At 41.1% G+C, this 27,034-nt stretch overlaps 1 protein-coding gene across 2 annotated transcripts in view; it reads right to left on the bottom strand.

The window, feature by feature from the left end:
- Positions 1 to 27,034, bottom strand: part of LOC115010098 (cGMP-inhibited 3',5'-cyclic phosphodiesterase A-like) — a 76,702-nt gene that overhangs the window by 8,390 nt on the left and 41,278 nt on the right. Inside the window, exons 2-12 of one of the 2 annotated variants that reach the window (XM_029434507.1) lie at positions 26,523 to 26,573; positions 17,194 to 17,454; positions 14,622 to 14,779; positions 7,205 to 7,278; positions 6,491 to 6,642; positions 6,235 to 6,372; positions 5,804 to 5,915; positions 5,467 to 5,580; positions 4,647 to 4,846; positions 3,927 to 4,130; positions 2,553 to 2,714 (exon numbers count right to left, since the gene is read on the bottom strand). In XM_029434507.1, coding sequence (XP_029290367.1) covers positions 2,553 to 2,714; positions 3,927 to 4,130; positions 4,647 to 4,846; positions 5,467 to 5,580; positions 5,804 to 5,915; positions 6,235 to 6,372; positions 6,491 to 6,642; positions 7,205 to 7,278; positions 14,622 to 14,779; positions 17,194 to 17,454; positions 26,523 to 26,573 — 1,626 coding nt within the window. The remainder of the gene's footprint in view (positions 1 to 2,552; positions 2,715 to 3,926; positions 4,131 to 4,646; positions 4,847 to 5,466; positions 5,581 to 5,803; positions 5,916 to 6,234; positions 6,373 to 6,490; positions 6,643 to 7,204; positions 7,279 to 14,621; positions 14,780 to 17,193; positions 17,455 to 26,522; positions 26,574 to 27,034) is intronic. The other variant, XM_029434508.1, reaches the window with a different exon arrangement.

Here is a 27,034-nt window from a genome sequence, read left to right as displayed (position 1 = left end):
ACCCAATAGACCTCAGAGTGGCTTGTAACAAGCTGGTTGTGTCACCTATCTGAAGTAGTGGGGAACATAAGGACCTGACCCAGAGGCCATTAGCAGAGATTAGCAACCATTCAGTACCATGGGGACATGCTGTAACAAAGGTCACTGAAAGCGGCATTAGACTGTAGGCATGACTAGATTCAGTTGATTATAGCAGCACTGTACACTGTGGACACTTGCAATCCAATACGGCTATTGTGCCATAAAATCTACTTTTATTAATCCTATATTAGTTTTTAGTCATAGAGATGTTAAATCAATAAAAAATGTTTTAGTGTTGTATTCATAGTTTGTAAGTTAGAAACAACTCTCTATACAATGTAGTCCAGTACAATACCACCTTTCCCCATGACCTCAATAATAACATGTACTTGAACTTGTTCATTTCCGGTGTCAATGTCAACATTATGAACTTTGTAAATGTAGAATTTATGTCAGAGCTGTTGTATTGAATTGCAAGACATTGTACCGGTGTACCTAATAAAGTGGCCATTTAATTTATATTAAAAATGAGGTCACGCATTACACTTATTCACTGACAATAAAGCCAGATATACATAGCATACATGTGAATCATAAGCCCATTCTTACAGCCAAAACTACAAGAAACCTTTACTATCTCTACTGTTGCCTTGGCTCATGTAAATAACATGTACATTCATAATGCAAAAGTAGAATACATAACTGGACTGTTGCATAAATCTCATCATGGAGTTATGACAGTTCCTCACACAATAACATCTCTTGGAGGGAGCGCTGCCATTACTATCTTAATATGTTAGAAAGATTGAATGAAAACTAATTAAAGAAAGAAAAGAAATCAAGCCTGAAGCCCAAAGTCTACTTGGAGGAAACATTAAAGAGATGAGGTCAGCATTTCAGTTTCTGTTCCTGCTTTTATGGGGTTTGAGACGAAAAAGAAGGAATTTGTCTGAAAAACTTTAAATAGTATTTGATACGTTTGTCAGAACATTCTGCTTCGAGAGAAAACAATGTGAGAAATTCAAGTAGTTTAAATATATTTACCACCTGTGTGTGTGTGTGTGTGTGTGTGTGTGTGTGTGTGTGTGTGTATATCGCCAGTTAGATTTTTAGGTCTGACGAATGAGGACATTTGCATAGTACGGACATTCTGTTTGGTTCTTACTCAAGGATCTGATTAAAGTGAAGGATCAGAGGTTGGTTTTAGGGTTGAATGTAGAACAATGGTTCGGAAAAGCATGTTAAGGATAAGGTTTGCAATAGTCTGTATTCCTCACTCTCCATTGCTGTTAAACAAATCCCATGAAAAGATCAAAACCAAAGTTAGTGTTTATTAGCTCGTGTGAGTGATTATTTTCCGACTGCCCTAGCTTGTTTGCTTTTTTTTACAAAAAAAACATCACAAATAAAAACTTTCATTGAAAACCAAAGAAGAAGAAAAACAGCCGGCCACTGTAGTTTCTTTTACCAAATGTAATTCATACAGGAGAAGATAGTGTATTTTTTGGGGACTATTTTCAGCTGCGGAATAATACACATTAGGTGGGCTAGTGAGTATTTATAGCACCAGGACGGTGTACTGTACGTAAGAGTGTGGCTCATTGACTGTATGTGTTTTAATAGTTTTTGGACAGCTATAGAGGTCTATGGCACAAAGTCATGAGCTGCACTAGACTTGTAGAGACACAGACAAAACATGTTAGTAGGATCAACTCATTCTTGGTTTTGTCTTTTAATGGGAATTATGGACAGACTCACCATTCAAGGTAGGGTTTGTGGATAGTGAATACATTATGTCAATGAGGATCCTCACAAGACAAACATGCACATCCACACACTGCTTTAAAGTTTCAAATAAATTCTTGTAATGTCTGTCTGTGTTTTGTCTATGACAACCATCTGTTTAAGTTTCAGGTCATGTGATATGTCTACACTGCAGCTGTCAGGCATTGATATTGTGTTACATACCGTTGAAATTATGTCTTGTTTAGTCAACCTAAACGGTTTCAGAATAAAATAGGTTATAGTCAGGGTTATTATGGTAAACTGAAACTAAAGAAAAAACGATACCCTTTAAGAAAAACTTTAATTAAACTGAAACGATAAGTGAACGTATATCAATTTCACTTTTAATTTTTTACCATGGTGAAACTATTCTGGAAACGAGTTGTATGATCTAGTATTGCCAGAGGTACTGTATTGGATTGTGGTATTGGGTGGTGATGGCCTAGTGGTCTAGTGCTTCCAAATATAACACCAGATGGTTGTGAGTTCAGTACCACCATTGTGCCCCTGAGCAAGGCACTTACCCCTGAGTTTCTCCAGGGAGACTGTCCCTGTAGTTAGTTCACTGTAAGTTGCTCTGGATAAGAGCGTCTGCTAAATGACCTGTAATGAAATGTAATTGTGTCTAACTGCGCAGGTGTTTGTGATGTTGTGTTCCCCCCTGCACGTAAACATGACAGTACATTAATCTTTAGTTTAGAAAATACAAACGAGGTCTAAGGCTCCATCAGAGACGGTTGACACACCTGTTCATAGAATTCGTTGACAATGCCCTCTGTCCACTGCAGGTGCAGGTCCTTGCACTTCAGAGGCCCATTGATGTCAGCCAGTTTAATGCACATTTGGCAGACCAGCAACCTGTCATTCTCGTTAGACCAGTCAATACCTGTGGATGGATCATCTCCCACCTAGGGGATCAACAAACAGACATGTTGACATTTAACATATTCAGATATGTTGGCAGATACATCACGCGATATGCAGATATTATGTAAATGTAATGCCATTCATCTGTTGTTCAAAGATTGTGTATTCATATTAATGTCTAGTGGGTTAATTAATCAGGCAGCAAGCAGCAACACTGGAATGCACTTTGGGTGACACAAAAGCAATGAGGACTTCCACCTATATTATGAGGTACAGACTATTTCCTGGGGTGAAATCTGCTTTGTTTAAAAATGTAGAAGTTTTTAATGACTATGCTTTAAATATGTCATGACCAGATACAGTTTGTGGCAGCACTCAGACACATGAAGTTAAAGCTTGCATCAATCTTAACAATGTTTGAATCAATTTGTTATCTCTAGTTATGCTTAATGAGCTTCAGATCTGGAGAAGGAGCACCTAGAGTCTTATCATTCTAGCATAATAAGGAAGCTGGAGAGACCCAGTGCAAATCTTGATACTTCACAGAAAGCTAATTTGCTTCCAGGAAGAGCAGAGCAGGGTGCACTACAGTCAGAGACATTGTCGTTACTTCTGCTGCCAAGCCAGCAAGCTCAATGCTAGCTGACAGGCCCTGGCCATCGAGCACCACCACTGTACTAATGCTCACAATGGAAAAACCCAAGATCCTCAAATCCAAAGCCAACATTCTGTCTGCACCGAAATGAGTTCTTGAAAAGCGGCAGGGCGCTTTGTGTTGTTGACTGAACATGTTGCAGAACATTCGGCAAGTGCCGAATGTTCTGCACAAACGGACTTGTTCTTCGAAAACCACTGGACATTTCCCTTTCAATAAAGTGTTTTTCAATATTATTAGAGCTGAGGTATGAATGTATGGCAAGCATCTCTAAAGAATACATTTGACTCATAAAACTAAAGAACGCTGCTGCCGTGCAAAGTTTACCAGACAATTTATTATGCAGTCAATCTAGTTTCCAAAGACAACAAAATAAAATAACTATTCAAATGAAAATCTTTGACTTTATTCGTATTCATAACCCAGCATTGACCTGCTGTATAATACCAAACACCTAAAGTTACTTATATTAAAGGTCAAAAAACAAACGGAGAAGTTTTAAAGTTCATGGTGTGAATTAATCACCATAAACTCTTCACATCTAAAAGTCACATCTTTTCAATATTTAATGTCAAAACAATTATGTTTTCAGAACTACCTTGGCATTGAACTCAGCCAGGAAGTCAAAATGCTTCTTCAGATCAGTGGCCAATATGGCCTCAATGACCAGGAAACGGAAACGCTTGAACTCTCCGTGGTCCAGGTTGACGAGGAAGTTGTACTCTGGCCGTGACATGAAGAGGTTCCAGGCTGAGGCAGCGTGGTGGTTTTCCAGAACAGATCGATCATTGTAGAGCACTGCCTGCAAACACACAAGCACTTTTACATTTACATAAACAGGTAGAGAAATATCTATATATGAATCCAGCAATCCTGCACATACGGTACTAAAATAAGAGAGCCTGTGTGATGTAGATGATTCAAATGTTGCTGGAATGTAAACTCTAGCAACATTTATTACATTGGAAGAAATCGGAAAGATTTAAAGCATAGTGCTACATTTCAGTATCTTTCAGTATTATGACAGCCTTTTCCTCTACATTTAGTAGATATGCCTAGACACAAAATACTCCATAGATCTCAAAAAACTTTACAAATCCAACCTCAACGCCTGTCAATTTCTGACAAGCACCGAGCAGCTACTGTGACTGGTGAATGTCGGACTATGCTGTCAAAAACTGATGATTTGTTTCAGCTTCAGTGAAGTTTGACAGTGAAAATTGGCAATCAAATGATCAACAACAAAAAAAGTCTGTAACTCAAGTAAATGATTTTAATCAGATGCTCTCCTCTACTGTAGTCTGAATAGCACGAGTACCTGTGGGGCGCTGGTGGCCACGAGGAAAGCATTGGTCCGCCCAGGGTGGTCATAGTCATGCATTGCGGCAGCCACATAAAGGGCCATGAGCTCCAGAGCAGGTATGAGGCCTGACAGGCAGCCGTAACCATCTTCTGACACAGTGTAGGTCTTTGAAACCAGGAAGCCCATATGACTGTGTGTTATTCCACTGTCGGAGTCTAGCCGCAGGGGAACAGACAAAGTTAGGAAGGTGAAGAGCAGGGTGGCAGAATTTACACAAGCAGACATGCACTTTTATGTGCACATGCCTAACCACACGCACTCTAGAGCACACATACGCAGAAACACACACTTGAACATTCAAATCCACTTATATGTGGATCAAAGGGATGGCCCTAGTAAGGCATACAAATGAGGTTATGGAAATATGGGTGAGAGGGAACTCTAATCTGCCTGCAATTTCATGCTGTTCCAGACTTCAAATAGTTTTTGATACGTAAATGCAAGTGCCAAAAGCCTGAGTAAGATAAGACAAACTGTGAGAAGGATAAGAACACACACTCCTGCAGGTTTGATGCTCCGACATTAATGAGATGGCTCACAGTAAAGCTGCAGGCAGATGGAAAAATCTAAATAAAAAAAGTCTGGCCTACATATAGACAGTCTTTATGGTAATAACTGGCTTAACAAAAGTTAGAAAAACCGAATAAAAGGGTATTGAGAGCTCATGTGTTCTTATGTGACAACTTCAAACACACTTTTATGGACTGATAGATTCACATACACACCAGCACCCCCAGCAGGACAAATGTCTGCATGCATGTACCAATGGACACACCTGAGTCACTGGCAGAGCCGTGGTCCGTAATGAGGCTGGGCAGGCCGGGCACAGCCTGCGTAGTGAGGTACCAGACTGCATGGAGCACATCTGTGGCATGGACCCTGTTGTGATCTTTGTCCGGAAAGAAAAGTCAGTTCATTGTGCATAATGGTTTCCACCAGGGGGCACTGTTAGCTTGCTTATGTAATGTACCTTGTAACAACATAAAGCCTTCACACGGTCATATACAGTACGTATGACGGTATGACATTTCCCTCTAGTGGCTGATTTCACTGTTGCAGACGCAAATAAACTGAAGCAAAATGTAAAACACACGAGAGATGTTCAAGCTTACATGGTATGTCTCTGTAACCATTCTCAAGGGCATGGAAGTAGTTCATGAATTCATTTACAGGGATCTTGAAGGTCGCAAACAAGCCGGTGTCTTCGAAGAGCCTGTAGGAGACCTGAAACACAACAATCAAATAGTCTGTGAACATCCCCAGACTTGGATAATCAACACATCAAAGGGGTACAATCATTCAATTGTAATTAATAAATAACCAGATTGTGGTATTCTAAATACAACTATGCAATTACATTTTAGTCTATTCATTTATGAATGCAAAAAAGCTAAACATGTCACTAAGTATATCAGCAGTTTGTATTACTTTCAAGCATTTTATTGCTGACATTTTTTCCATCATTAAGCAAATAATACATAGTTTTATTGACACTTCTTTCCGACCTCTGAGCATTATCATTGGTGTTCACAGATGTGCTCACCTGACTGAGTATTCGTCCACATTTCCCATTGGTCTTCTCCATCAAACTGAAGATGGGGAAGTTCCAATTATTTAGCTGACTCATCAATGGCTGCAAGTCCTCCATTACTAACGGCTCTGGAGCCAGAATTGGTTTGTCCTGTGTAACAAGAAGGAAAGTGGTCAGACAAAATAAACACAACGTTCATAAGTTGTAGGTTTCCTGTTTTACATTAACAGAGTTATAATGTATGAGCAGTCATTCTGCCTTACTTTACCTCAGGAGGTATTAGTGGGTGGAGAATGACATTTTGAGCAGGGTTTTTTCCTTCCTCTGTGTCCTCCTCTGTATGTGCTACATCACTGCTGTCACTGTGGTTGGCTTCGTGGGTGCTGTCATAGTCTGATGACACCATCACTTGGTCCTCTGCTAGTAAAAGAAAAAAGAAACAAAGAGATGTCACGCTGCGGCCTACGGGAAGCAGATAAACTGATTTATATCGTCAGGTTTTTTTTTTAGGAGTGTTGAATTTACTTCTCGGGTATATCCACTTCCCCCTAATCCCACTTTGTCATAGCCGGTTATTTTTTGCAACTCCCAAAGTCCCAGAGATGGTGAGTGCTCTTGTTCATTAACACTGATGCATCTCAGTGATTGCTATGTTGGGAACTTTGTTGCATGTCATACACATTTCACTCGAGAGGAAGTGTGCGTGTGTGTGTGTGTGTGTGTGTGTGTGTGTGTGTGTGTGTGTGTGTGTGTGTGTGTGTGTGTGAATGGTTACTGACGAGCTGGTGTACACTTTATATGGTAGCCTCTGACTCTGTGTGAATGCTGACATGTGTTGTAAAGTGCTTTGAGTGATCGATTGGAGATGCGCTATATAAATGCAGTCCATTTACTGTGAAATAGTAAAAATGCTCACTAACACTCTTAACCTGCTGCTTGGTGGTAGTGGTGGTTATAGTAAGAAAGAAGACTGAGAGCGTACCTGACCGTGGTATCCTGTCTCCCTTGTCTATAGAACCCTCCCCATGGCTCAGTCTGATGTATGGTCTCCCACAACTGTAGACAAGAGGGGTTTAACAGGTCAGAGATAAAGTGCATAACAAGGAAGTCTTCATGTAACTCCATATGATGTTCCCTGTTGTAATGCTGTAATATTTGCAGATGGTGCTGTGTTCTTCTCCATCTCCGACTGATGCATATACATGTCAGAATCAATCGATTACTTCAAGAAGAACATGTTCAACTACACAGACTACACACTGAAATGTCAAACAACAACACATTTTATCCTCCGCTCAGACATTTACATCCAAATGTGTCTTAAAACATCTGCTAATCAAACGCTTGAATCTGTTTTGTAGCTTTTGTAGGATAAAATGAAATTGAGAGAACATTGGTGTGTATTAGAATTATACATCATTGGTTTTGTTTGGCAGAACAAAAAAACTAAATCAACAGAACGTGTTGAAATAAAAAACACAGGGTGACAAATGAAGAATAGTACATGTATAACTGTTTGTAGAAAGCAAAATGTGCAAGCCTTTCCTGTTTGTAGCTGCGCCAAATAATTGGGAATAATGCCATCCATTACATCTGTCTTTGATGTCTAACCAGTCGGCAGAAATTGTCAAGAAGAAAAACGTAATGGGATTCCTACTGTGCTGTCCTCACATGAAACAGACGTTGTACAGATGCTTCAAGAAAAATACTCATTAATGAACTTAATGGATGCACACATTAACACAATGCAATGAGAAAAAACAACAAAACAAATTCAAAACAGTCGCTGTTCTAAATGACTCGTTAGAAATTGAGCCCGCCCTCTTTATGACAAATCAGTGTCAGCCTCCCGAGCTGCTCTCAACAGCTTTTCCATGTTTCTCCACTGAGGCCACTGTCAGGCTGTAGGTGGTTCCAATTAAAATACCTCTCCCTAAATGTTGTAAAACCTGCCTTCTCAGGGCAGGAAATGCCTGCCGTTAGAGCATAGTGTCACAGGGAGCACAAAGACCTGTAGTGTGTCTATCTCCTTCTGATAAATTGTTTCTTGAACACTTTTGAGCTGTACCCACCCTCTAATGGTCCTGAGGCCCCAACAAAGGGAGTTCTGTTGTGTTTGCATGGCCAGGTTGGACCACTGTGTGTAATGCCTAGCAGGTGTGGAATATAAAATAGTTTGATAGTTTGGCGGGCGAACAGTTAGTACATTATTGTCAGGGGGGTCTGGGCAGGCAGCAGCGCTTGGCTTAAAAGGTTTACTTTTAATGAAAGTTGAAGAACTGGCAGACACTCTTCCTATTCTGCTAATGCAGCAGAATAACCTCAGCTACTGACATTGAGCCTTCAGCTCTGAATGTAAATAAGAAGGCCGACCATTTTCACTCGGGGAAGCTGTCCGTCATGTATCGAGTGACTCTGCTTTTATCACAAAAAGCTTCTTAAGTGTAGTTACAGTAGTTAGCACTGTGGCTACAGTAATGTAACTGTTCCAGTGAGATACACCTACAGTACGAAGACAAAATACACTTTCCTGCATGTTTTGGATTTAACCGTGTCTCAAAGAAATGACGTTTATATACTTGTAGTTTGTTTCGCCTGATACCATTGAGAAGAATGTAACTGCTGCATGCAAATATGTTTGTTCAGTCAAGGAAACCTGCATCTCTGTACTATGGTTAGATTTAAAGTTAGGAGAGGAGCATACTGTAGTTATGGTTAGATATTGAATAAATAAACCTGTCCTGTCACATGCTTTAAGTCAGTGTGGAGTTATTCTTTAACCAAAAACAAAAAAGATTCTCGAACTACAACCAAGCGCTGTAAGTGCCTCAACACAAACATCAAAACATTAATTATGCTGTAGTTGCTACAGGTGGTTACCACATTAAATACATTACATATGTTGTCAATTAACATTTTGCAGATATGTTAATGACCGCCACTAATTATTATAATATATCATATTCAAATAATCTGCTAATTATTTCCTCAATTAATTGAAAATAGTGAAAAAATACAATTTCCAAAAGTCAAAAACAACTTTTTCAAATTGCTTCTTTATGCGTCCAACACACCAAAAATGAAGCTTTGCAGATACTTTTAATAAGTAAAATAAACATGTCCTCAATCAGATGATATAACATTTTAATAATTATTTTTCAAAACATGCTTTTGCCGTTGTAAATGTAGTTGTAAATGAATATTATGTAAACATAATTAGTAGGAGACAGGGCCGTTTTGTTCAAGAATAATCAAGGTCAACAGTCAAAATTGGCTTTACACATAGTTTTAACAAATTTAAATACAGACACAATTGTATTGTAACAGTCAATTTGGAGTTTTTCTTCTAGAAAATGACTCCTGTGCTCACAGAAAAGCACCGTGGCATTCTCCAGAATAAACCTTCATCAAGTTAATTATCCTGCAAAAGGAAATACTGTATAAATTGCAACATTGTCTGCTTTTTCTGAGAATAGCCTCCTCCTTCCATGTTGCTTATCTTAATAGTTTTGAGCCATGCAATAAGCTCTGACTGGCCTCTATCCGCTCCCCTTCTCTGCAGCAGTTAACTTCCAGATTTTATACCCAGCCACTCACAGCAGGTTGACAGATTACCTTTGGTTTAGAGCCCAAACGGACAGTGTCCAAGCCACGATAAACACAGCAGCCATTATTTCTGCTTCCAGTAATCTACCTACTCTCGAGCCAGATGACGTGAAGAAGATAACAGCACAGTGGCCGGGGCCGAGGGAAATGGAAGGTATTCAATCCCCCCCCCCCCTTTTAGCGGGTCTGTGTGATAAAAAAGCCGATATTTTAGCTTTGAAGTCGATGTTATTCCTTCTTAACAATGTACGTCACTGAGAGCTGACATGATGGAAAAAGGAGGTAGAAAAAAAAAGAAGCCTAATGTCCTAATTAAGATTGTACAGATTTGATGATGGAGCAGAGAGAAGGCAATTGAAGCCATGTGTTCATTTTCTCCCCTCCATGTGTTCTCTCTCTCCGTCCCAAACCTCTCACTTTTCTGATGGGACTCATTACGTATCAGGAATAATTATTGCTGTTGTTTGATCTGTGAAATAAAATCACGTTCCTGTGTCTTGGCCAGCTCTCAAAAGGGATAAAAAATACAGGTCACAGTACATAAATTACAAAAACACTCCATTTTACTCCCCGATTGCTAAGAGACCATCACAGACAATAGCAAGTACTGTAGTTGTCAGTAGGCATGAGACCTGTTTAAGTGTGTTTTATCTGGACACGAAAGCCTTACCAGCTCTCTTTTTTCATTCTAGACATCTGGAAAAAAGCCAGATGCCTGAAACAAAATGTAAATGAAGTGTTACTCTGAGGAGAGCCCTTTCAGCTGCAGTAAACTAACCTGGAGACTCTCTGTGCTTTCCAATTGTGTCTGTATAACCCCTGCCAGAAGAAGCAGCTGTGACAGTATTTCTTCGCGCGCGTGTGTGTGTGTGTGTGTGTGTTAATTGTGTGATGTTCTGGTGACTGGGGAGAGGCCCAGGTGTTTGTTTATACTCACACCACCATAAGTGGCCATAGCAGGGGCCTGCTGCTGGGCCGGGCTGAGCTTTAAGACCAGGCGACAGGGCTTTGTGTACAGAAGCTGCTCAGTGTGCTTACATTTACAGAACTTGTTCAAGTATCACACTGTCATTGTGCAAACAAGCCACTGACAGACGCAGCCCACAGGGTTCTTTAGAGGGCTTAAGACGCAAAACAAAACAGTGTGCAGATTTTTATTTCACTCAGTACACAACAAATACAATGCAGTAAATAATATGATTTAGAACTGTGGTCATCAGTTGAAGAATATTACTTTACTTTAATATCAAATCTATAACCTAAACGTCTTATTAAAAGCAATGAAAAGAAGAGAGTGCGTGTACTTTGTAGTAATTAGTAGTACTATTTGTATAATGAGTATTACATCCACATGTCACAACCTTCCCTCTGTAAGTCTGTAATGTAGCAGCGGCCTTTGTTTAGTTATGATGATTAGATAGAGATAAGTGATATTTACCTTTAGTGTTTCTATCCCTGCATTTGCAATTTTATGCACGACACCTTGTTTGTGTAATACGCAATTTATAGTTTGTTTTATTTCATACTTGTCTCGTTTTGTTGTATTTACGTTCTTTTTGTTGTGTAAATATTTTAACAAGTGTGCTATGCAGTGATTGTTTATGACGGAACAAAACCAAACCAAACCAAAGCACTAGCAGATACAATGTGACAGTCATGTTGTCCACAGATATATAATGTATTGAAAACACATTACCAAAACTACGTACACGTTGTACCCTGAGATGATTTCTTTACAGATTGTATTACATACTTGTGTCAACAATGTTTATCTCTATTGGTCACCACGTTTCTGGGAAATCGTTGCACACAATTCTGAAACCTGACTTCTTGCTGGGCACTGTCCTCGGAGATAAATCAGCATAAAAGGTCACGCCAGTTTAATTAATCCAAACAGTGTTTGATGGGTTTAAGGTCACGGCTCTGTGCAGGGAAACCCTTTCTTTGCAGACCTTGTTTGTCACAGGGCACTGCCATACTGAAACAGGAAATGGTCTTTCACAAAGTTAAAAGAAACTTTTGTCTAAAATATCTGCATGTTGTATAATTAGTTTGAATGACGGTACCTTAAAAAAAAAACAGCTCAAGACCACCAGACCATACCCGAAAGTAAGGTGTCCACATACTTTAGCCATATAGTGTATTTAGGGTGGCAGCATTTTCTATATTAAAACACAATGCAGTAGTTCTTGGAGCGGGTCAATTCATCTTTCATACACAATATGTTGACAATCACTCACTCAAAATGAATACATTGTGCAGTTACTGATCCGTCCTGATGGATGAGGTCAAAAGTAACAAGTTAAAAAGTCATGGAAGTATCACTGCACCTAATATTTGAATCTAACACTACATGGGTATCAGATAAGGGTCCTAGACTGAGCAAATACTTTAGGTGTGTCTATCGGCCACGAGTTACAGGCACAGTCTGGCTGGCTAAGTAGCATGTTTCTCCAGACAGCTTGGCTTAAACAATTACCCTGGAAGACAGGAGCCACATGTTTTTATGGGAACAGTTAAGTCTTACAGAGCAGCCATAATCAGTTAATAGCTCAATGAAGCCAATCTCCTCACAACAAAAAAACACTTTGCAATACACAACTAAAAGTAGACTGGATTATTTCCCTGGCAACAACCTGGATGAATTAACGTAAAACAAATATCAAGCTGTACATGATTATACAAGCTATATCAACTATAATCACAACACTAAGCCAATACCTTCCTTTTTTAGTCAACAACTTAAACCCTTTGTCATCTGACTGGACAAATCCACCACCTGCTGCAATGTGATTGGTCTTTACTTCTAATTATCTAAAGAAAAACATGGCAACTCTTGTTGGAAACATCAAATATCTGCAAAACTATCCACCCAAAATTAACTTCTGAATTAATCTGAGGTGGGAAGGCCGTGCAGTTGCAGTGTCATGCCTCATTTGACTGCAGTGAGTTAGTTTTCATCTAATAGTTCACTGACTGGTCCAGTAAGCACTCGAGTGAGCATATTTAAATCTCAAGTTCCAGACATAAAGCTTGCAGTGAAAACTAAGCTCATGTGATTTATTAGGTCTTAATGAGCTTCAAAGAAATTGACAAGTTGTACTTTTATATTCTGGAAATAAATCTAGTAGTCTTAATACTATCCTTAAATTCAGAAAGGGAGAAACAGGATATATCCATTGTCGCTCTTTACGTCTGCACATACACTTCCAAACAAATGCAACTGAACAACACAAAGGTTATCATCAGCTGTATTGTTTGAATCCATGCAGGCTGTTTCCGGAGTGTCTTTGAGTCAGAAGTTCTTCTACACATTAATAATTAAGCTGCAGCTTCAGTTTAGAGATCTGACAAACGTTCTATTGCAACATTTGAAAATTAAACTAACTTTGAACACGCACACATATATACACACAAAGCATCTGTGATGCTACACGAAAAGCATCTGTGATGCTACATGGCAGCACAGAGACTTTGAAGACAAACGCTGAGGCTTTCATGCCTGTGACACAAACTCGACAGGGGAGAAACTAATAAGGTAGATGAAACACGAAGAGAGTCTTTCTTGTTCGTATAGTTAATATTTTAAAGACAGGGAGCATGTACTGTCTAATACTGCTTGTGCATCCACATCATAAAAAACATTGTACGCACGAGAACTCATATTGAAGTGCACACGAACATGCACGGCTGAATCTCCATTTTCTACCTCTTTGAAATTCATAAAAAAAACACAAGCCTCTCTAAAATAATCCAAACATATCGCAACAGAAATCACAAAGTAATTGTGAGGAATGCAATCTCTGCACTGATCACAGTACATTATGCAGAAATATTTCACTTAGTAATCATCATAACTACTCTAAGAAATGAAGATCTTGTGTTTATTCTAAATTAGAAGAGAAACAGCAGAAGCAAGCACAGCTTTCTGTTGTTTTTTCAACAATATGGGACGGTCATGTCTTGACATTTCTACTGATTAACTGCCTGTGTATTAGTCCTGTCTGAACACAATGGAACAACCAGGCCAGATTTTCGCAAGAGCTTTTGCAAAACAAAATGCACCCAAGCATAAAGCCCGCCACACAAAGACATGCTTTCATGCACACGCAAACCCATGAACGCACACAAACACTGAGCATCACTCACACATATCCTGCAACCTTCTTCATCCCACAACAGCTTTCCCCAAAAAACTACAAAAACATTTTTTAAACAAAAAAACGATATGAATGACATGAATGATGACATGCATACTGAGATGCGTACTTCTGAACCATAATACCTCTGTGTAGCCTGAGTCTTGTGCTATCATCAGCGCTACTGTGCTGAGGGTGGATGTGTGTCTTAGTTATTCAGGTTAATGCATTCGCCTGTGGGGCATATTTCCATTCTGGCTCTCATTGCACACACATCCTCTTCCGAACTGCTGCGCAATTACTGTTCACTCACGCTGTCTTTGGTATAACTACAGCCAGACTGCTGGGAAGAAACCTCTAAACCTTCAGAGGGATGTGTCATACTGGGGTAGCCGTTGTAAGAGTCCTCCTTAAAGCATTTGTACCACAGTTGTGTATACTTATAGTACAATGTTGCACAGTAGGACCTTATTAGTATATTGAAATACAAATGTTAGGTCTTTGCTTCAAACATAGCAAAGCTTTATCCGTATAACTCCTAGGGAAGGAAAACATAATATGGCAAGCAAGAACTAAAGCAAAATACAAGTAAATCTAACTGGAGCAAAGTAAGTGTCTGATGATAGGAGAGGTGTATGCTAACAGCTCAGGTACCTGCAGGTGAGTGCTTCATGGTAGGGTTTTATGCTGCCGCTGCGGTCCCTTCGGACGGGTCCAGGCTCGATGGACGGGAGGCCTGTGGCGGAGGTGGTGGTGGTCCACGTGGAAGAGATCCTCCTCAGAAGACCAGGGTGGAGACTCCGCCTAATACGCTGCATACACAGAAGAAAATACACACACACACACACGCACACACACACACACACACACACACACACACACACACACACACAGGTAACTCAACTCGAAAACACTTTTATGATTGAAATCCTTACCAATACCTAAAAGCATGGCTGTAATTGTGCTGGCTCTAACCCCTGTGAGATAAGGTTAATGCTTCTCTGCATTGTCTACAGTCAAGTTGATAATCTAAATAAAACAGTTGTCTTTCATGAATCTGCGCAAGATGAAACAAGTGATGCAGAATATATAATCTGGAAAACGTTTCACGATTTGAGGCACTTAATTCTTTCCTTCATTGGATCCAAAGAGATTCAACCCAGTCGTCCCTGACTGGAGGATACTGGCAGGCAGCTGTGCCAATGATGCCCCTCATGGCACATTATTAGATACAATGTCAGTATTGCATTGCACAGATACACTTCATCAAAGGGATTTTGCCTCTCTGCTTCTCATTCTCTCTGTAAGTTTCTTTTGTGTCGTTCTCTCAGTCTCTTTCTTTATCTGTCTTGTCTTTGCTCCTTCTCTGTGATTCCCAGTGGTCTGTGCCCTTGTGCTGCCTCCATCTGTTCAGTGCCATGCAGCAGCTTGGCACAGCAGCGCTAAACATGGCAGGCTCTCTCCCTCTCAGTCTTCTGCAGGGTGACCTAGTAAAGATCGTCACAGAATGAACCTATTCACAGCAAAGCGTCATGTACTGAGTGCAAGCACACAGTCATACACGCCGCTGGTTTAGGTCACTTTAGTGGACATTTCACCGATTTCCATTTACTCTGGAGGCTCGGCCATAACCTTGATTCAGACATGTTGCATGCCTGATTTTAGTATGTGCTGAATTCAGTTGCAGATTAACCAATTTGTAGTAAGTAAATGCAAACAAAACACACGGATGCACACACACACACACACACACACAAGAGCCACATACTAAATGTACACACATACTGTAGACAAGCACTGACACACTTTGTGCACACACACAATTGCATAGAAGCAGACCCACAGACCAGTGTTCTCCCCAAAACATCCTGTGTATACCGGAGTTATGATTAGAAGAATGTATAACAAACATGTTTTGTATTCTACACTAAAACTGTATGAAAATATGCCTTCAACTCTCGATTTCGAAAGCGGAATAATGGTGCTGTGTTATGGTTTTACAGCAGCATATTTCTATTCTTTAATAAAAGCCCTGCAGACACACACCAAAAGCCAAAACACACACACACACACACACACACACACACACACACACACACACACACACACACACACTCAACAGCATGGCAAAAAACACACCATTCTCACTTAAAAAGAAAAGAAAAGAGCTGATCCCTGCTCACTGTTTAAGTGAAAAAAGATTGACTTCAAACATTTTATAATTAGATGTGTGTTTTGTCATTCATATATTTTGATTTTTGTACGGTGTGTGCTGTGAATGCAGTGGCCTTTTTTGGAGCACAGAGAACATGCCCTGTGTTGGACAGAAAATGGGGTTTGAAAAAGAGCTTGAATCAGTATGCACCACGATGGACATCAAACTCTGAGCCAGGAGGCAGAAAAGCAAGCGCAGGGCTTTCCACTCCCGCACTAACCACCTTCACTCCTCCTGGGCACGTCATCTCTGGGGAGCAGAGTCCTAATGAGTGCAGCGTCACTCCACTCCACAGGCGCAGTTTGTCTTAGCTACTTTTACAAAGTTCAGACGATGTAAAAAAAACACCTGTCAGCCAAGCGATTGGCTTGATGGCATGGCAGCCATCGACCACACGCCAGCTTCCAAGACAGCCAAGATAGGTATCTTCCTCAGATTACTTACAGGATCCATAACTGTGGAGGGGGTCCGGTTCTGTTGACACATACTCGTCCCTCTTTGTAATCTTTTGAGAGATGCGTTCACCTTCAAGTTGCCTCTCCTCTTCTACTCCACACACACACACACACACACACACACACACACACACACACACACACACACACACACTTTCTGGCTCCGCACATCTGTCATGTTGACACAGCTGTGGCTATGAAAGGGAGAACAGTGCTCGGAGCAGTAGACGCGCTCTATTTTTCTTCACTCAACTCTATGAAAACACACTCCTTTATTTGATGCTAAAAGCTCTGAGAGCAGGAAGCACTCATTAGCTGAAACATGGACTAAAAGATTAACATGTGTGTGGAGCGCTGTGTGGTGTATAAATCATTTGGCCTTAATAATGTGATCTGCATTTCCTTCTAAGGATTTCAGCCGTTTCCCAAAAAGAGTTTTATGACCGCTTCTGATACTGAATTCTGACTTTTGATATTTGGTACTAGATTTCCTAGCACTGCATATCTTACCAGCAAATATTAAATCATGACACTTGGTCTTCATTTATGTTCTTACCTTATGGATGGAAGTCTTCTCTCCTTTATCTGGTCCCTCCTCTGAGTCGGAGAAGGTGTAGGCATCACTGGGGTTGAGCAGGGGAACAGGGCGAAGCCGGTGCAGCGGCTGGAAGGTGAGCTGGGTGGTTAGCAAGTTGCTGACGGCCCGCAGTGAGGTGCAGGTGTTTGGGGGCAGAGAGGGATCAGCCAGCAGGTCTGTGATCAGTCCGTGGGCCTCTCCCATCACTGCTATGTCCACCATGACAGTAGTGCCGGATGACTATGGGGTGACAACAGAGAAAGGAGAAATGAACATCATTGCTGCTGTGGCTAATGTGAGTTGATGCTGATTAATGACTGGGTCTGATAGTGTCTGTCTGCAGTTTCTTGGTGGCAGGCGTGAAGAGCAGGTGCGTAATCTACGTCAGCAGCTCCCATGTGAGAACATAATATAGTTAACGTGACATTGGTATCACTTGTTTCTTATCCTACAGAACTGGAAGTGAAACTATGCTGAAGTTATACAGTAGTGCATTAAGACAACTGTGGTGGAAGAGTTTTTACTATAATTAGTAAAAACGGAGGTGTTTGCACGAATAAATATGTTGATACAAACAATGAGTCAAGGTGTTGCCCATAGAAACAAGCCCACAGAGATGTGCCACCTGACTCATGTTTCCCTCAACTTTACTTTGGCATCTTTAGCACATTGTTCTCGGCTGCATCAGAAAGCTCACAGCTTTGACTAACCCACTGAACGCTACCTGTCCAGCGCCAAACCACAGACGGACAGAGTTAGTGATTAGTTGGTGAACATAGTGCAGTGTAGAGCAGCTAAAGAACCAGACGGAAACAAAGGGATTTAGGTATTACTGTTGGACTTACATTTGTCAAGTTGATGGAAAACATTTCAAATGAATGCTAATGTTGCTCTGCGTCTATTTGATGTGTAAACAGGCAACTTTTTGCTTACATGCTTGCAATAACAACTTTATAAGATGATAATATATCAGTGTATGTAAACGTGTATGTGCCCCCCAAGTAGCCAAAAAAAGAGATTAATGCAGATTTGTGTATTTTAATTGAATGCTTCTTTCTGCATCTTATCTCTCTGCTGGGCTTTGAAATGTGATGCATACTAAATGAAACTACACTAATATTTATAAAGTAGTTAACATTAGGTTACCGACTACCTTCCGCATTAAAGAGCAACTTAACAGCGGCTCACAATCTTGTGTTGCTGCCCTCCAGTGGTTTAACTTCTCACCTGGCTGTAGTGATGTAGAGGTGTAGTCCAGGGCGTGTCAGTGCACCGTGACATCATTGTTAGATGTGGAGGACACTTCGGGCCATACACAACTACACCCTATGCTGCTGCTGACTGCTGTGAGGTGTACACACTGCCACAGCACACAGCCTGGTATTAAGTTACTCTTTAAATGCTGATTTCACATTTATACATCAGTAATAATAATCAAAGATCATGGTACGTGACAATATAAGACAGGTAGAGGCCACTTGTACTAGTACATTTGTTTTTTGCTGATTATTGTAGCATTCTTGTCTTTACGTAAAGTTTTGAATGCAGTAACTTTACTCATAATGGAGTATTATTACCCCGCTGTATCTGAATACGTCTTTCACCACTAGGCTTTCTTTACTAAATGTAACACAGCAACAACTACGGCTGATAGAAGACTTGATTGATCACATTCTACATTCAGAAATGAACTTTCGTCAGAAGCTTTGTCCCGTGTTTATAGAGAATGTATTATATGTTGACAATGACGGCGCACACAGCAATAACCAAATCATGTTTGAAAAGTACACTTAGCTCAGGGGAAAAAGCAACACGGCACAAATTGAAACAAATGATACCTATAAACAATACCAAAACACAACAATATGAAAATAGGAAAACAAGAGACAATTTACTTTGGAACACTATCACAGAGACATCTTCAATCACAGTGTCGGACTGAGATCCTGCAAAGCTTCGTAAACCGTAATATAATTGCGGTATCACACGCATGTGCACACTTACATCCACTCGCACATCAAAGGCTTTATTCTGTACCTTATATGGCTCCTTTCAGTTCAGAGAAAGCAAAAACGTGAGGAGGAGCAGCATACTTGCAGCCATTTAGATATCTGAACAACAACATGAGGTCGAAACATGTTCAGCACAGCTGTGCAATGCTTAATGCTTAATGAATGGCCTCATTAGCAGTGTCTCAGCTAAAATCTGACCTCTGTCCTCCTCACTCCTGACCCCTGAGACGGCAAACAGCCATCGTCTGTTCCTGACCGTCTGCCCCAGTGCTGTGAAGGCACTGGCGTAGTGTGAGCCGGCCTTGTTTTTGCAGGGTAAAGTGAAAAGTTCACAACCCGCTCTTAATTGTGGTGCCTAGAGCAGTTGAACAACCACAAACTAAATACAAGTCAGTCTTGGCTGCCAACAAATGTATCTAATAAGTTCACGAGTTCCCTTTTTCCCCAAAGAATGTTATCAGATTCTTCTCCCCAAATGTCCCGTTCACTTTGACACCAGCTGCCAGGCACCCATAATTATTCTGTTTCGACGGGCTACGTGGAAAGAGGTTAACCTAAACAACACGTGTGAACACCTTTCATTCGTCTCCACTTGTGGGAACAGTGGTGGGTTTCGCATTTTATTTTCCTAGTCATATGAGATAAGTCCCTGTATTTATGCGATTTTCCTATTGCAAGAGGACAAAAGCTGTGTGTTCAGCGGGCGTCAGGACATTCCTGCACATGTGATGATCTACATGGGATGATGACACACATTTATTGATAAACCTGACACATGGTCAACACTGGGACCAAGCTAATCTCTTTTAAAGACAATGGGACGTGCTGATGGAACGTTTCTGGACAGACGACTATTGTACTCCCCTTATCCCTCCTCTCCTCTACACCTTCTTCTTCTCCTTCCTCTCCTCTTTCCTATACTCTGCTCTAATGCATGCTGTGAGGATAAGATATAAACACCTGTCTCTCAGCTCATTTACAGGCTGATCTAGGAGTTTTCTAAAGAGGGGGTTTAAGAAGCATATAACTGCTGGAGAACAGCTGTCTGTTCTCAGCATCTCCAAACACGCATGCATGCACACAAAAACAACTCATGTGCAGCTCCTACAAACTTAGCCCCCGTGTTCTCACACCACAGCCAACAGAGAAGTGAAAACATGTGTTACGACTGACTTTCAAATATACAGTACAGTCACATTGGAATAATCCTGAGCATGCAGCACAGAGACACACACGTGCACCCATTTCAACACACTTTGCAAGAAGGATGAACATTGCGTCGCTAAGCTTTACTTCCTAGAAACCTGGACCCGAGTGCCATGAAAGGGGAGGGATTGATGAATGTGCAGGGTTTGATTTTGCACTGGGAGCAAGCCACTAATTGCCCCAACTCTGACATGAAAAATATAGTTTGATGAAAGGTTCCAGGTGCATGGGATTTGAGATTTTGGGAACACTGTGGGGATCTTCCTTACACTGAATTTGTACCATTTATATTGACCTGAAAAAATGGCAATACCTGCTCCACAACAAAAACAACAAGCAACATTAAAAATCGTCTCTCTGAAACCTCTCCACTGGATGTTTGTGAGACGAGGAGTAAGAGCTTTGAGATTTTAAACAAAGCTGACTGCAGGGAAAGATAAAGAATGTAAAGTCCTGACCATCCCTGGCGCAAGCTTTTATATGTATCCCTTAAAAGTTGGCTGGATGATACGTCAAGATGTTCTTAATCTTCCAACAATCTGCAACTTAACACTTAAGAATTATCAATGGACATCTTGTAACAGATCGAATTGTGTGTAAGTTACATAATATCCTAAGGTTATATAAGCATTTCCTGTCAGGTTAGATGAGCTTTTTCCTTCATCAGCCACCACTGAGAGGATAGATACAAGCCCCACACAGTGACCCCCGTCTGGGAAAAGAAGCACAGTGAGTATCCTTGAAAAAGCTTTTGGACAGATGTTATGATGGAGCTTTTCAAAATGTTTAATATCGTTCTGAAAGCACCACGGTCGATGATCTTTCTTGGACACATCTGCAGTGTTTGTAAATTCCATTAAACGCTGTCATTAAAATCAATGTATTTTGACGTTCCAGTGAGGCTGTATGTGTTTAATGACTTGTTTTTCAAAATAGTTCCCTAAGCATACATGCTCTTTTATTTACTGCTGCACTGTACCATCTTCATAGTGGCACACATTCACATCTGGAAACTGTCAACAACTGTCTGCCACTGGCTCACACTGATACTCCCATCGCAGTTAGTCAGGGATCACGCATCTCAGAGAGCTGTGTGGAGGAGATATGGGAGATAACTACTTTAAATTACAGAGAAAAAAGACAACGGTTGCTTCTTTGATCATTGAAACAACAGCTTCCTTGGTTTGAAAATGATTCATAATGTCTCTGTTTCCAAGTGAGATGGATCTTTCTTTTTTAAAAGAAACATACACACACACGGCGGCCATGAAGACAGACGGAAGCAGCAGGCCTGTACGTTGGGAGAGGGACGCATTGACAACCCCTCATCTGGTCACTGGTTACTTTGACATTTGGGGAAGTACATTCATTTCACTTTATTGCAGCGATATAAGAGGATTGATACCACTCTCATGTCTCTATAGTAGCCTGCATATGAAGCCACCATCAGCAGCTAGTTAGGTTAGCACAACGACTGGAAACAGTGGGCAACAACCTGACTCTGTCCAAGGCAACACAACACTGTGGACAAGTGCACTCTTAAAGCTCACTGGCTAACTGGCTCTAGATTCATTTTTACATGAGAGTGATTTTGATCTTACATCTACTATAATCACATTTGGGTATTTGTTAAACTAAATGTTAAACTGTTGCATTAAATAAAAGAAGCCGTCAGACAGTACAACACTTTACTCTGCACCTTAGCCTGTGGGCCGGTGCTCTTAAGGAAGGAAACTGTGAATGAAGATTACAATTTCCTAGCAGTTAAATACATTGCTCAAGGGCACAATATTTATTCCACTTCAAGACATGTTCTGTGCCATTGGATCAACTTGTGCTATTCAAGAAGTACAATTTGAATGTGGATTCTTTCCTGCTTGCAGTCGTTTGGTAATTTTGTGGCTGGCCAATTTTTTTGCATTTAATTGGCCAGGCACACGTGGATTTTAAAAGCAAAGTTCCTGTTTCGACTGATGCCAACCCTTGACACACCCATTGATCCTCCTAATCCGGCCCTTCTGCCAGCACCTCTGGTCACACATTCACCACACATCTGTGAAATATTTGGTCACAAGCCCCAAGCCCCTTGTTGACATGCTACATTTGACAAAACTGACTCCCAGCATTAATAAGCAATTTTATGACTCCTCAACAAGCCAAGCCATATATTAAAGCATGCACGGACATTCTGTTATGACATTTTACTATGAATAACAACAGTGTACATGATCAATGGTCTTAATTGCCTGTGTGAACACAGTTTGGAACAGTACGTCAATAGACATGCCATAGATTAACACCCGCGCAGCAGTTCATGTAAACCAAACCAAGGGCCAGTCAAAACAAACCAGCAATCACTCCTGAAAAATGAAAAGCTGTTTGTCCACACAGCTTCTCTGTACTCAAGGCCCTACTCTGCTGTATGTGTATCTTTAGTTGCAGTAATGTGCACCAAAGATTAACCAAATAATATTTCCAAATAAGACTTAGTCTGGATAGTGTAGTAGATTTAAAGAGTGAGTGTCATTGACTAGAAACATTTGATTTAAAAGCGTATTTACGATATGTTTTTGTTGACTCAATCCACACCTGTATATGATATGATATTAAAAAATCCATCAATAATTCTGGAGAGGCCATGCATGTACAAGATCTAAACTTGTACCCATAAACTTCTGGTATGTGTATTCACAAAATGTAAATTCATTTAAAACTTTTATTACAAACAACACCATCAACATCGACTGTTGAAACAACACTAAGTAATCCAAATATGATTGTTGTTGTTCCCGATGTGTCCACATGTTTGTGCCAATAACTCTGCAGAAGACAGATGAAGTGCATTTGGTGCAAAAAACAAAACACTGATCCTCCTGTCTGAAGATGATTATTAATGATACACAGACACAGAGGTCACATTCTTGAAATTTCTGAGTCGGTCCATTTTATGCTCTTTTAACCAGTCGGCTCCCTTATCTAAACATACAGTCCTCTTAGCCTCTAGTAAAACACAAGTGATGTGTGGGCTTCTTAAAATTGTGCAATGGTGAGAATATAATGTATCCCACAGGAGAGCTAAAGACTGGACAAATGCCTCGGGGGCCTACTGGAGAATGAAAGGCATTTCATTCTCTTAGTAAACACATTTCAATAATGTAAGCAACTCTGGCTCTTCCCAAAGCACACAGACACACACACACACACACACACACACACACACACACACACACACACACACACACACACACACACTGTGGTGCTTAGTTTGCAATTAACCTCCTGCTCAAATCTTCACACTCAGGAATATGCTGAGCAAGAAGCTGTGTATATATATATTTATATATAAATATTTATATTTATATATAAAAACTTAAGTTTTTTCTTAGCTTGATTTAATTTACACAGAACTCTCTGCATGTGTGAAAAATCATTACTGTGCAGTTTTCTATTTCAGTGGCAGTGCAGTTAGTGTAATGGCCCTGATTACATCAGTTGAGATGGATTAGTTGAAGAGGAGCCTGGGAGATGGTGATGTTCTCTACTTGAAATAACAGAGTAGTGATACAGTGTGAATCACAGCACAACTGTAACACAAAACTCCTCTGAGACACTCCTCGCTCTCTGCCTCAGCTCCTACAGCCAAAGCTACGCCCAGCAGCGCAGCACTTCCCACTTCCCAACCAAACACACACCCCCACCGCAATCCAACTGCCCTCACAACCCCTCCGTCAGCTCAGACCGAAGCTGTGCTGAGCCAGGTCCTCGGCTGCAGCCAGGATACAATTACACGCTATTACATATTTTATTAAAAGGGGGTGTGGGGGGGATCAAAACAAAACAAAAAAGAATAACTGCCTCATTAAAGATTTACTGGGAAAGGTCAAGCCAATTGACCCCTAACATGCAGCCATCTCATCTCCAAGGAGAGGCTTGTTTTTCCTTCTACATATTTCAGGGTGTTTGATTCCAACAAAGGAGCCAAGTAAGATGAAAAAACAGAGAGACACACAGACAGACGGGTAGAAGCAGAAGAAAGAAATGCTGGCACAGCGGACGGGGCAAACAAAAGAGATGCATGAGGTAAAACAGATGGCTGATGCTGGGCGATGAGTGAGCGAGGATTTACCGCATGATACAAGTGGTTACACATATTATCCATCATCAGCACTGCAGCGGGCACAGTCACAAGTTTTTAAAAATCTTGCAAACTGAAAAGGCATGCTATAAATAAAACCAAGTTAAAATGTCATTCTGTTCATCACTTTCTCTCTGAGAAATGGCACCAGCTCAGAGGTACTGCTGCACGTCATAAAAAGTAAGAGCTTGAAAACTGCTAATGCTTCTGTATCATTTGTGGCAGATCCAATTATTTCCCAGGCAGACGACAGACAAAGCGCAGGTAGTTTTAGTCTTGCCACAGGACCCAATTTATTGAGAAAATACTCTACTAGACTGTCATGATGGGACCAACCAGAAAAAGGGCAGTGACCTTCTTCAACTCCCTAACCTGCTGTTTAGGAAACGCTGATCTCAAGTGTTGGAAGTACTCACAGTGATTTTGAGAAATCTTCAACATGACTGCAATGTCATGGCTTGTCTGCCTCACAGACCACTCTTGCAGCCTTTCTGTAATTTAGAATAACAGTCACAAGATCCGGGCCTACAAACACTCTTTTCTCCGATAATCTCCGCCGGGTAATGTTCCAAAACCAATGTGTTTTCAAGTCGAATACAAATATTTAAATAGTTTTTTTCCATACATAACTTCAATGTCAATTCCTGAGCTAAAACATCCACCACATGCTTTGGAAGGGGGTGGGGGGAAAGAGAGAGAGAGAGAGAGAGAGAGAAAGAAAACGCGGTTTGGAAAATGAGCCTGCTAATGTGTGCATGTTGGCGACTACGACACAGGGGAGATCAATCAGACGCTCTGGTCACCGGTCTGATTTACACACCCTGCGAGGTGCCATGGCATAGTGAAGCGCTACCAGCTTCTCTGCCCAACAACCTGGTCCAAGAGAGCGGAGCCAAGGGAAAATAGCCACGAGCTGCAGAGAGATGCCAACATAAGCCTCCACTTCTTACATGTCTTGTCAGTCTCTGGACTATTACAGGATTCCACTGACGAACGCAGAGCACCGATCCAAATGAAAAAAAGACTGAACTGAGTCTAAATGGCAGCTTAGGGAATGCATCAATCAAAAGATATGTGCTTGCCTACTAACCACACATAACAAATTGATATGAGCCTTGGACAATATTTCAAAAGGGTAACATGCTATTTGAAAATGTCTCCGCTCAAAGGGGATAATACTGTAAGGCTGCTTTTGGGAACAGATATATGAGTTTTAGCATCTCTAGGAAATGACACAGTGTGTAATTTAATTTCAAGCCCAATCCAGCACTGCACTGTAATTGCTATTCATGAAAAATCCCCCAACCACAACTTTTCAGCATTTATTGCTACCCAAGCATACAGTGTCAGCACGGACGTGTTGTCTATTCATCATTTCTAAAGGATATCCTCCGGGTAGCAGAACATGTAGTACAGAACACAAACTGTATATGGCCATGCCAACGCTGGGGGAATTGTTTGTTCTTCATGTACTCCAGAGCCCTGCCCTGTGGCTCTGTAGCAGCTCAATACATCAATTCCCAAACACACACACACACACACACACACACACACACACACACACACACACACTCAGGTAATCTCACGGATGTGGCTGTGTGTGTTTGCCCTCTACACGCTGTGCCCTCTGTGTCCGAGTCCCTCAAGTTTAAATTCCCTGGCCTTTAATGGCTTGTGCAGCACCTTACAGCCAAATCACATACCTGTGTCCTTTAGACTAACAGAGTACAACAAGGACTCTGGTGCAAAGGGACACCTCATGCTGTTTAACCAGGGCTGAAGTGAGTGGGTCAATGGGCCTGTTAGTGCCAATATTTCAGCCATTTGCGTCATTTATAAGGTGTGTGTAGGCGAGTGACGGAGATCAGGGAGCTAGTTTCTATGTGTGTGTTTTCCTGTCAGCTGTTTATGATTATTATTGTTAGTGTGTCTCTCTTTGCGTGGACAGTGCTAACCTGTGATCCTCGGGAGCCTCTCTTGTGGTCCCAGTCCGAGCGGGGGAGCATCTGTGGGAAAACAGAGACATGTTCAAACCACAGTCAAGAACATCCTGTTTCTGTTAGCGTCCTACAGCAGAACTTGCCTCCACACAAAGGCAACACCATAATGGAGACATACTGTGCTGTAGAGGGAAAGAGGAGGAGCAGGAGTGGTGATGCAAAGAGTTGAGGAAGTGTGGGGGAATGGAAACGCTCATAAATGCAAAAATGGGTTTTGTCTATTTTTTTCACTTTCCATTAAGCGCAGACGTCTAATGCAATTTCACAGTCAGGTTTGCTTTACTTTAGCTCCTATTCACTGCCTAAGGGCCTGGTGGAGGCTGAGGATTTTTACGTTGTCTAATTACCAGCCACTGTGTCCTCCCACAGGCCTCGTAAACCAGTTTTCCACTTTCTTGGGAGTCACCGAATGCATCAGTGCAGCTCTGTCACTGATTCTTGCGTTGCAAGAGAGGCAAGTCAACATT

This window comes from Cottoperca gobio, chromosome 6, assembly GCF_900634415.1.
Source record: "Cottoperca gobio chromosome 6, fCotGob3.1, whole genome shotgun sequence".
Classification (NCBI taxonomy): domain Eukaryota; kingdom Metazoa; phylum Chordata; class Actinopteri; order Perciformes; family Bovichtidae; genus Cottoperca; species Cottoperca gobio.
This window is presented reverse-complemented; position numbering and strand designations above follow the sequence as displayed.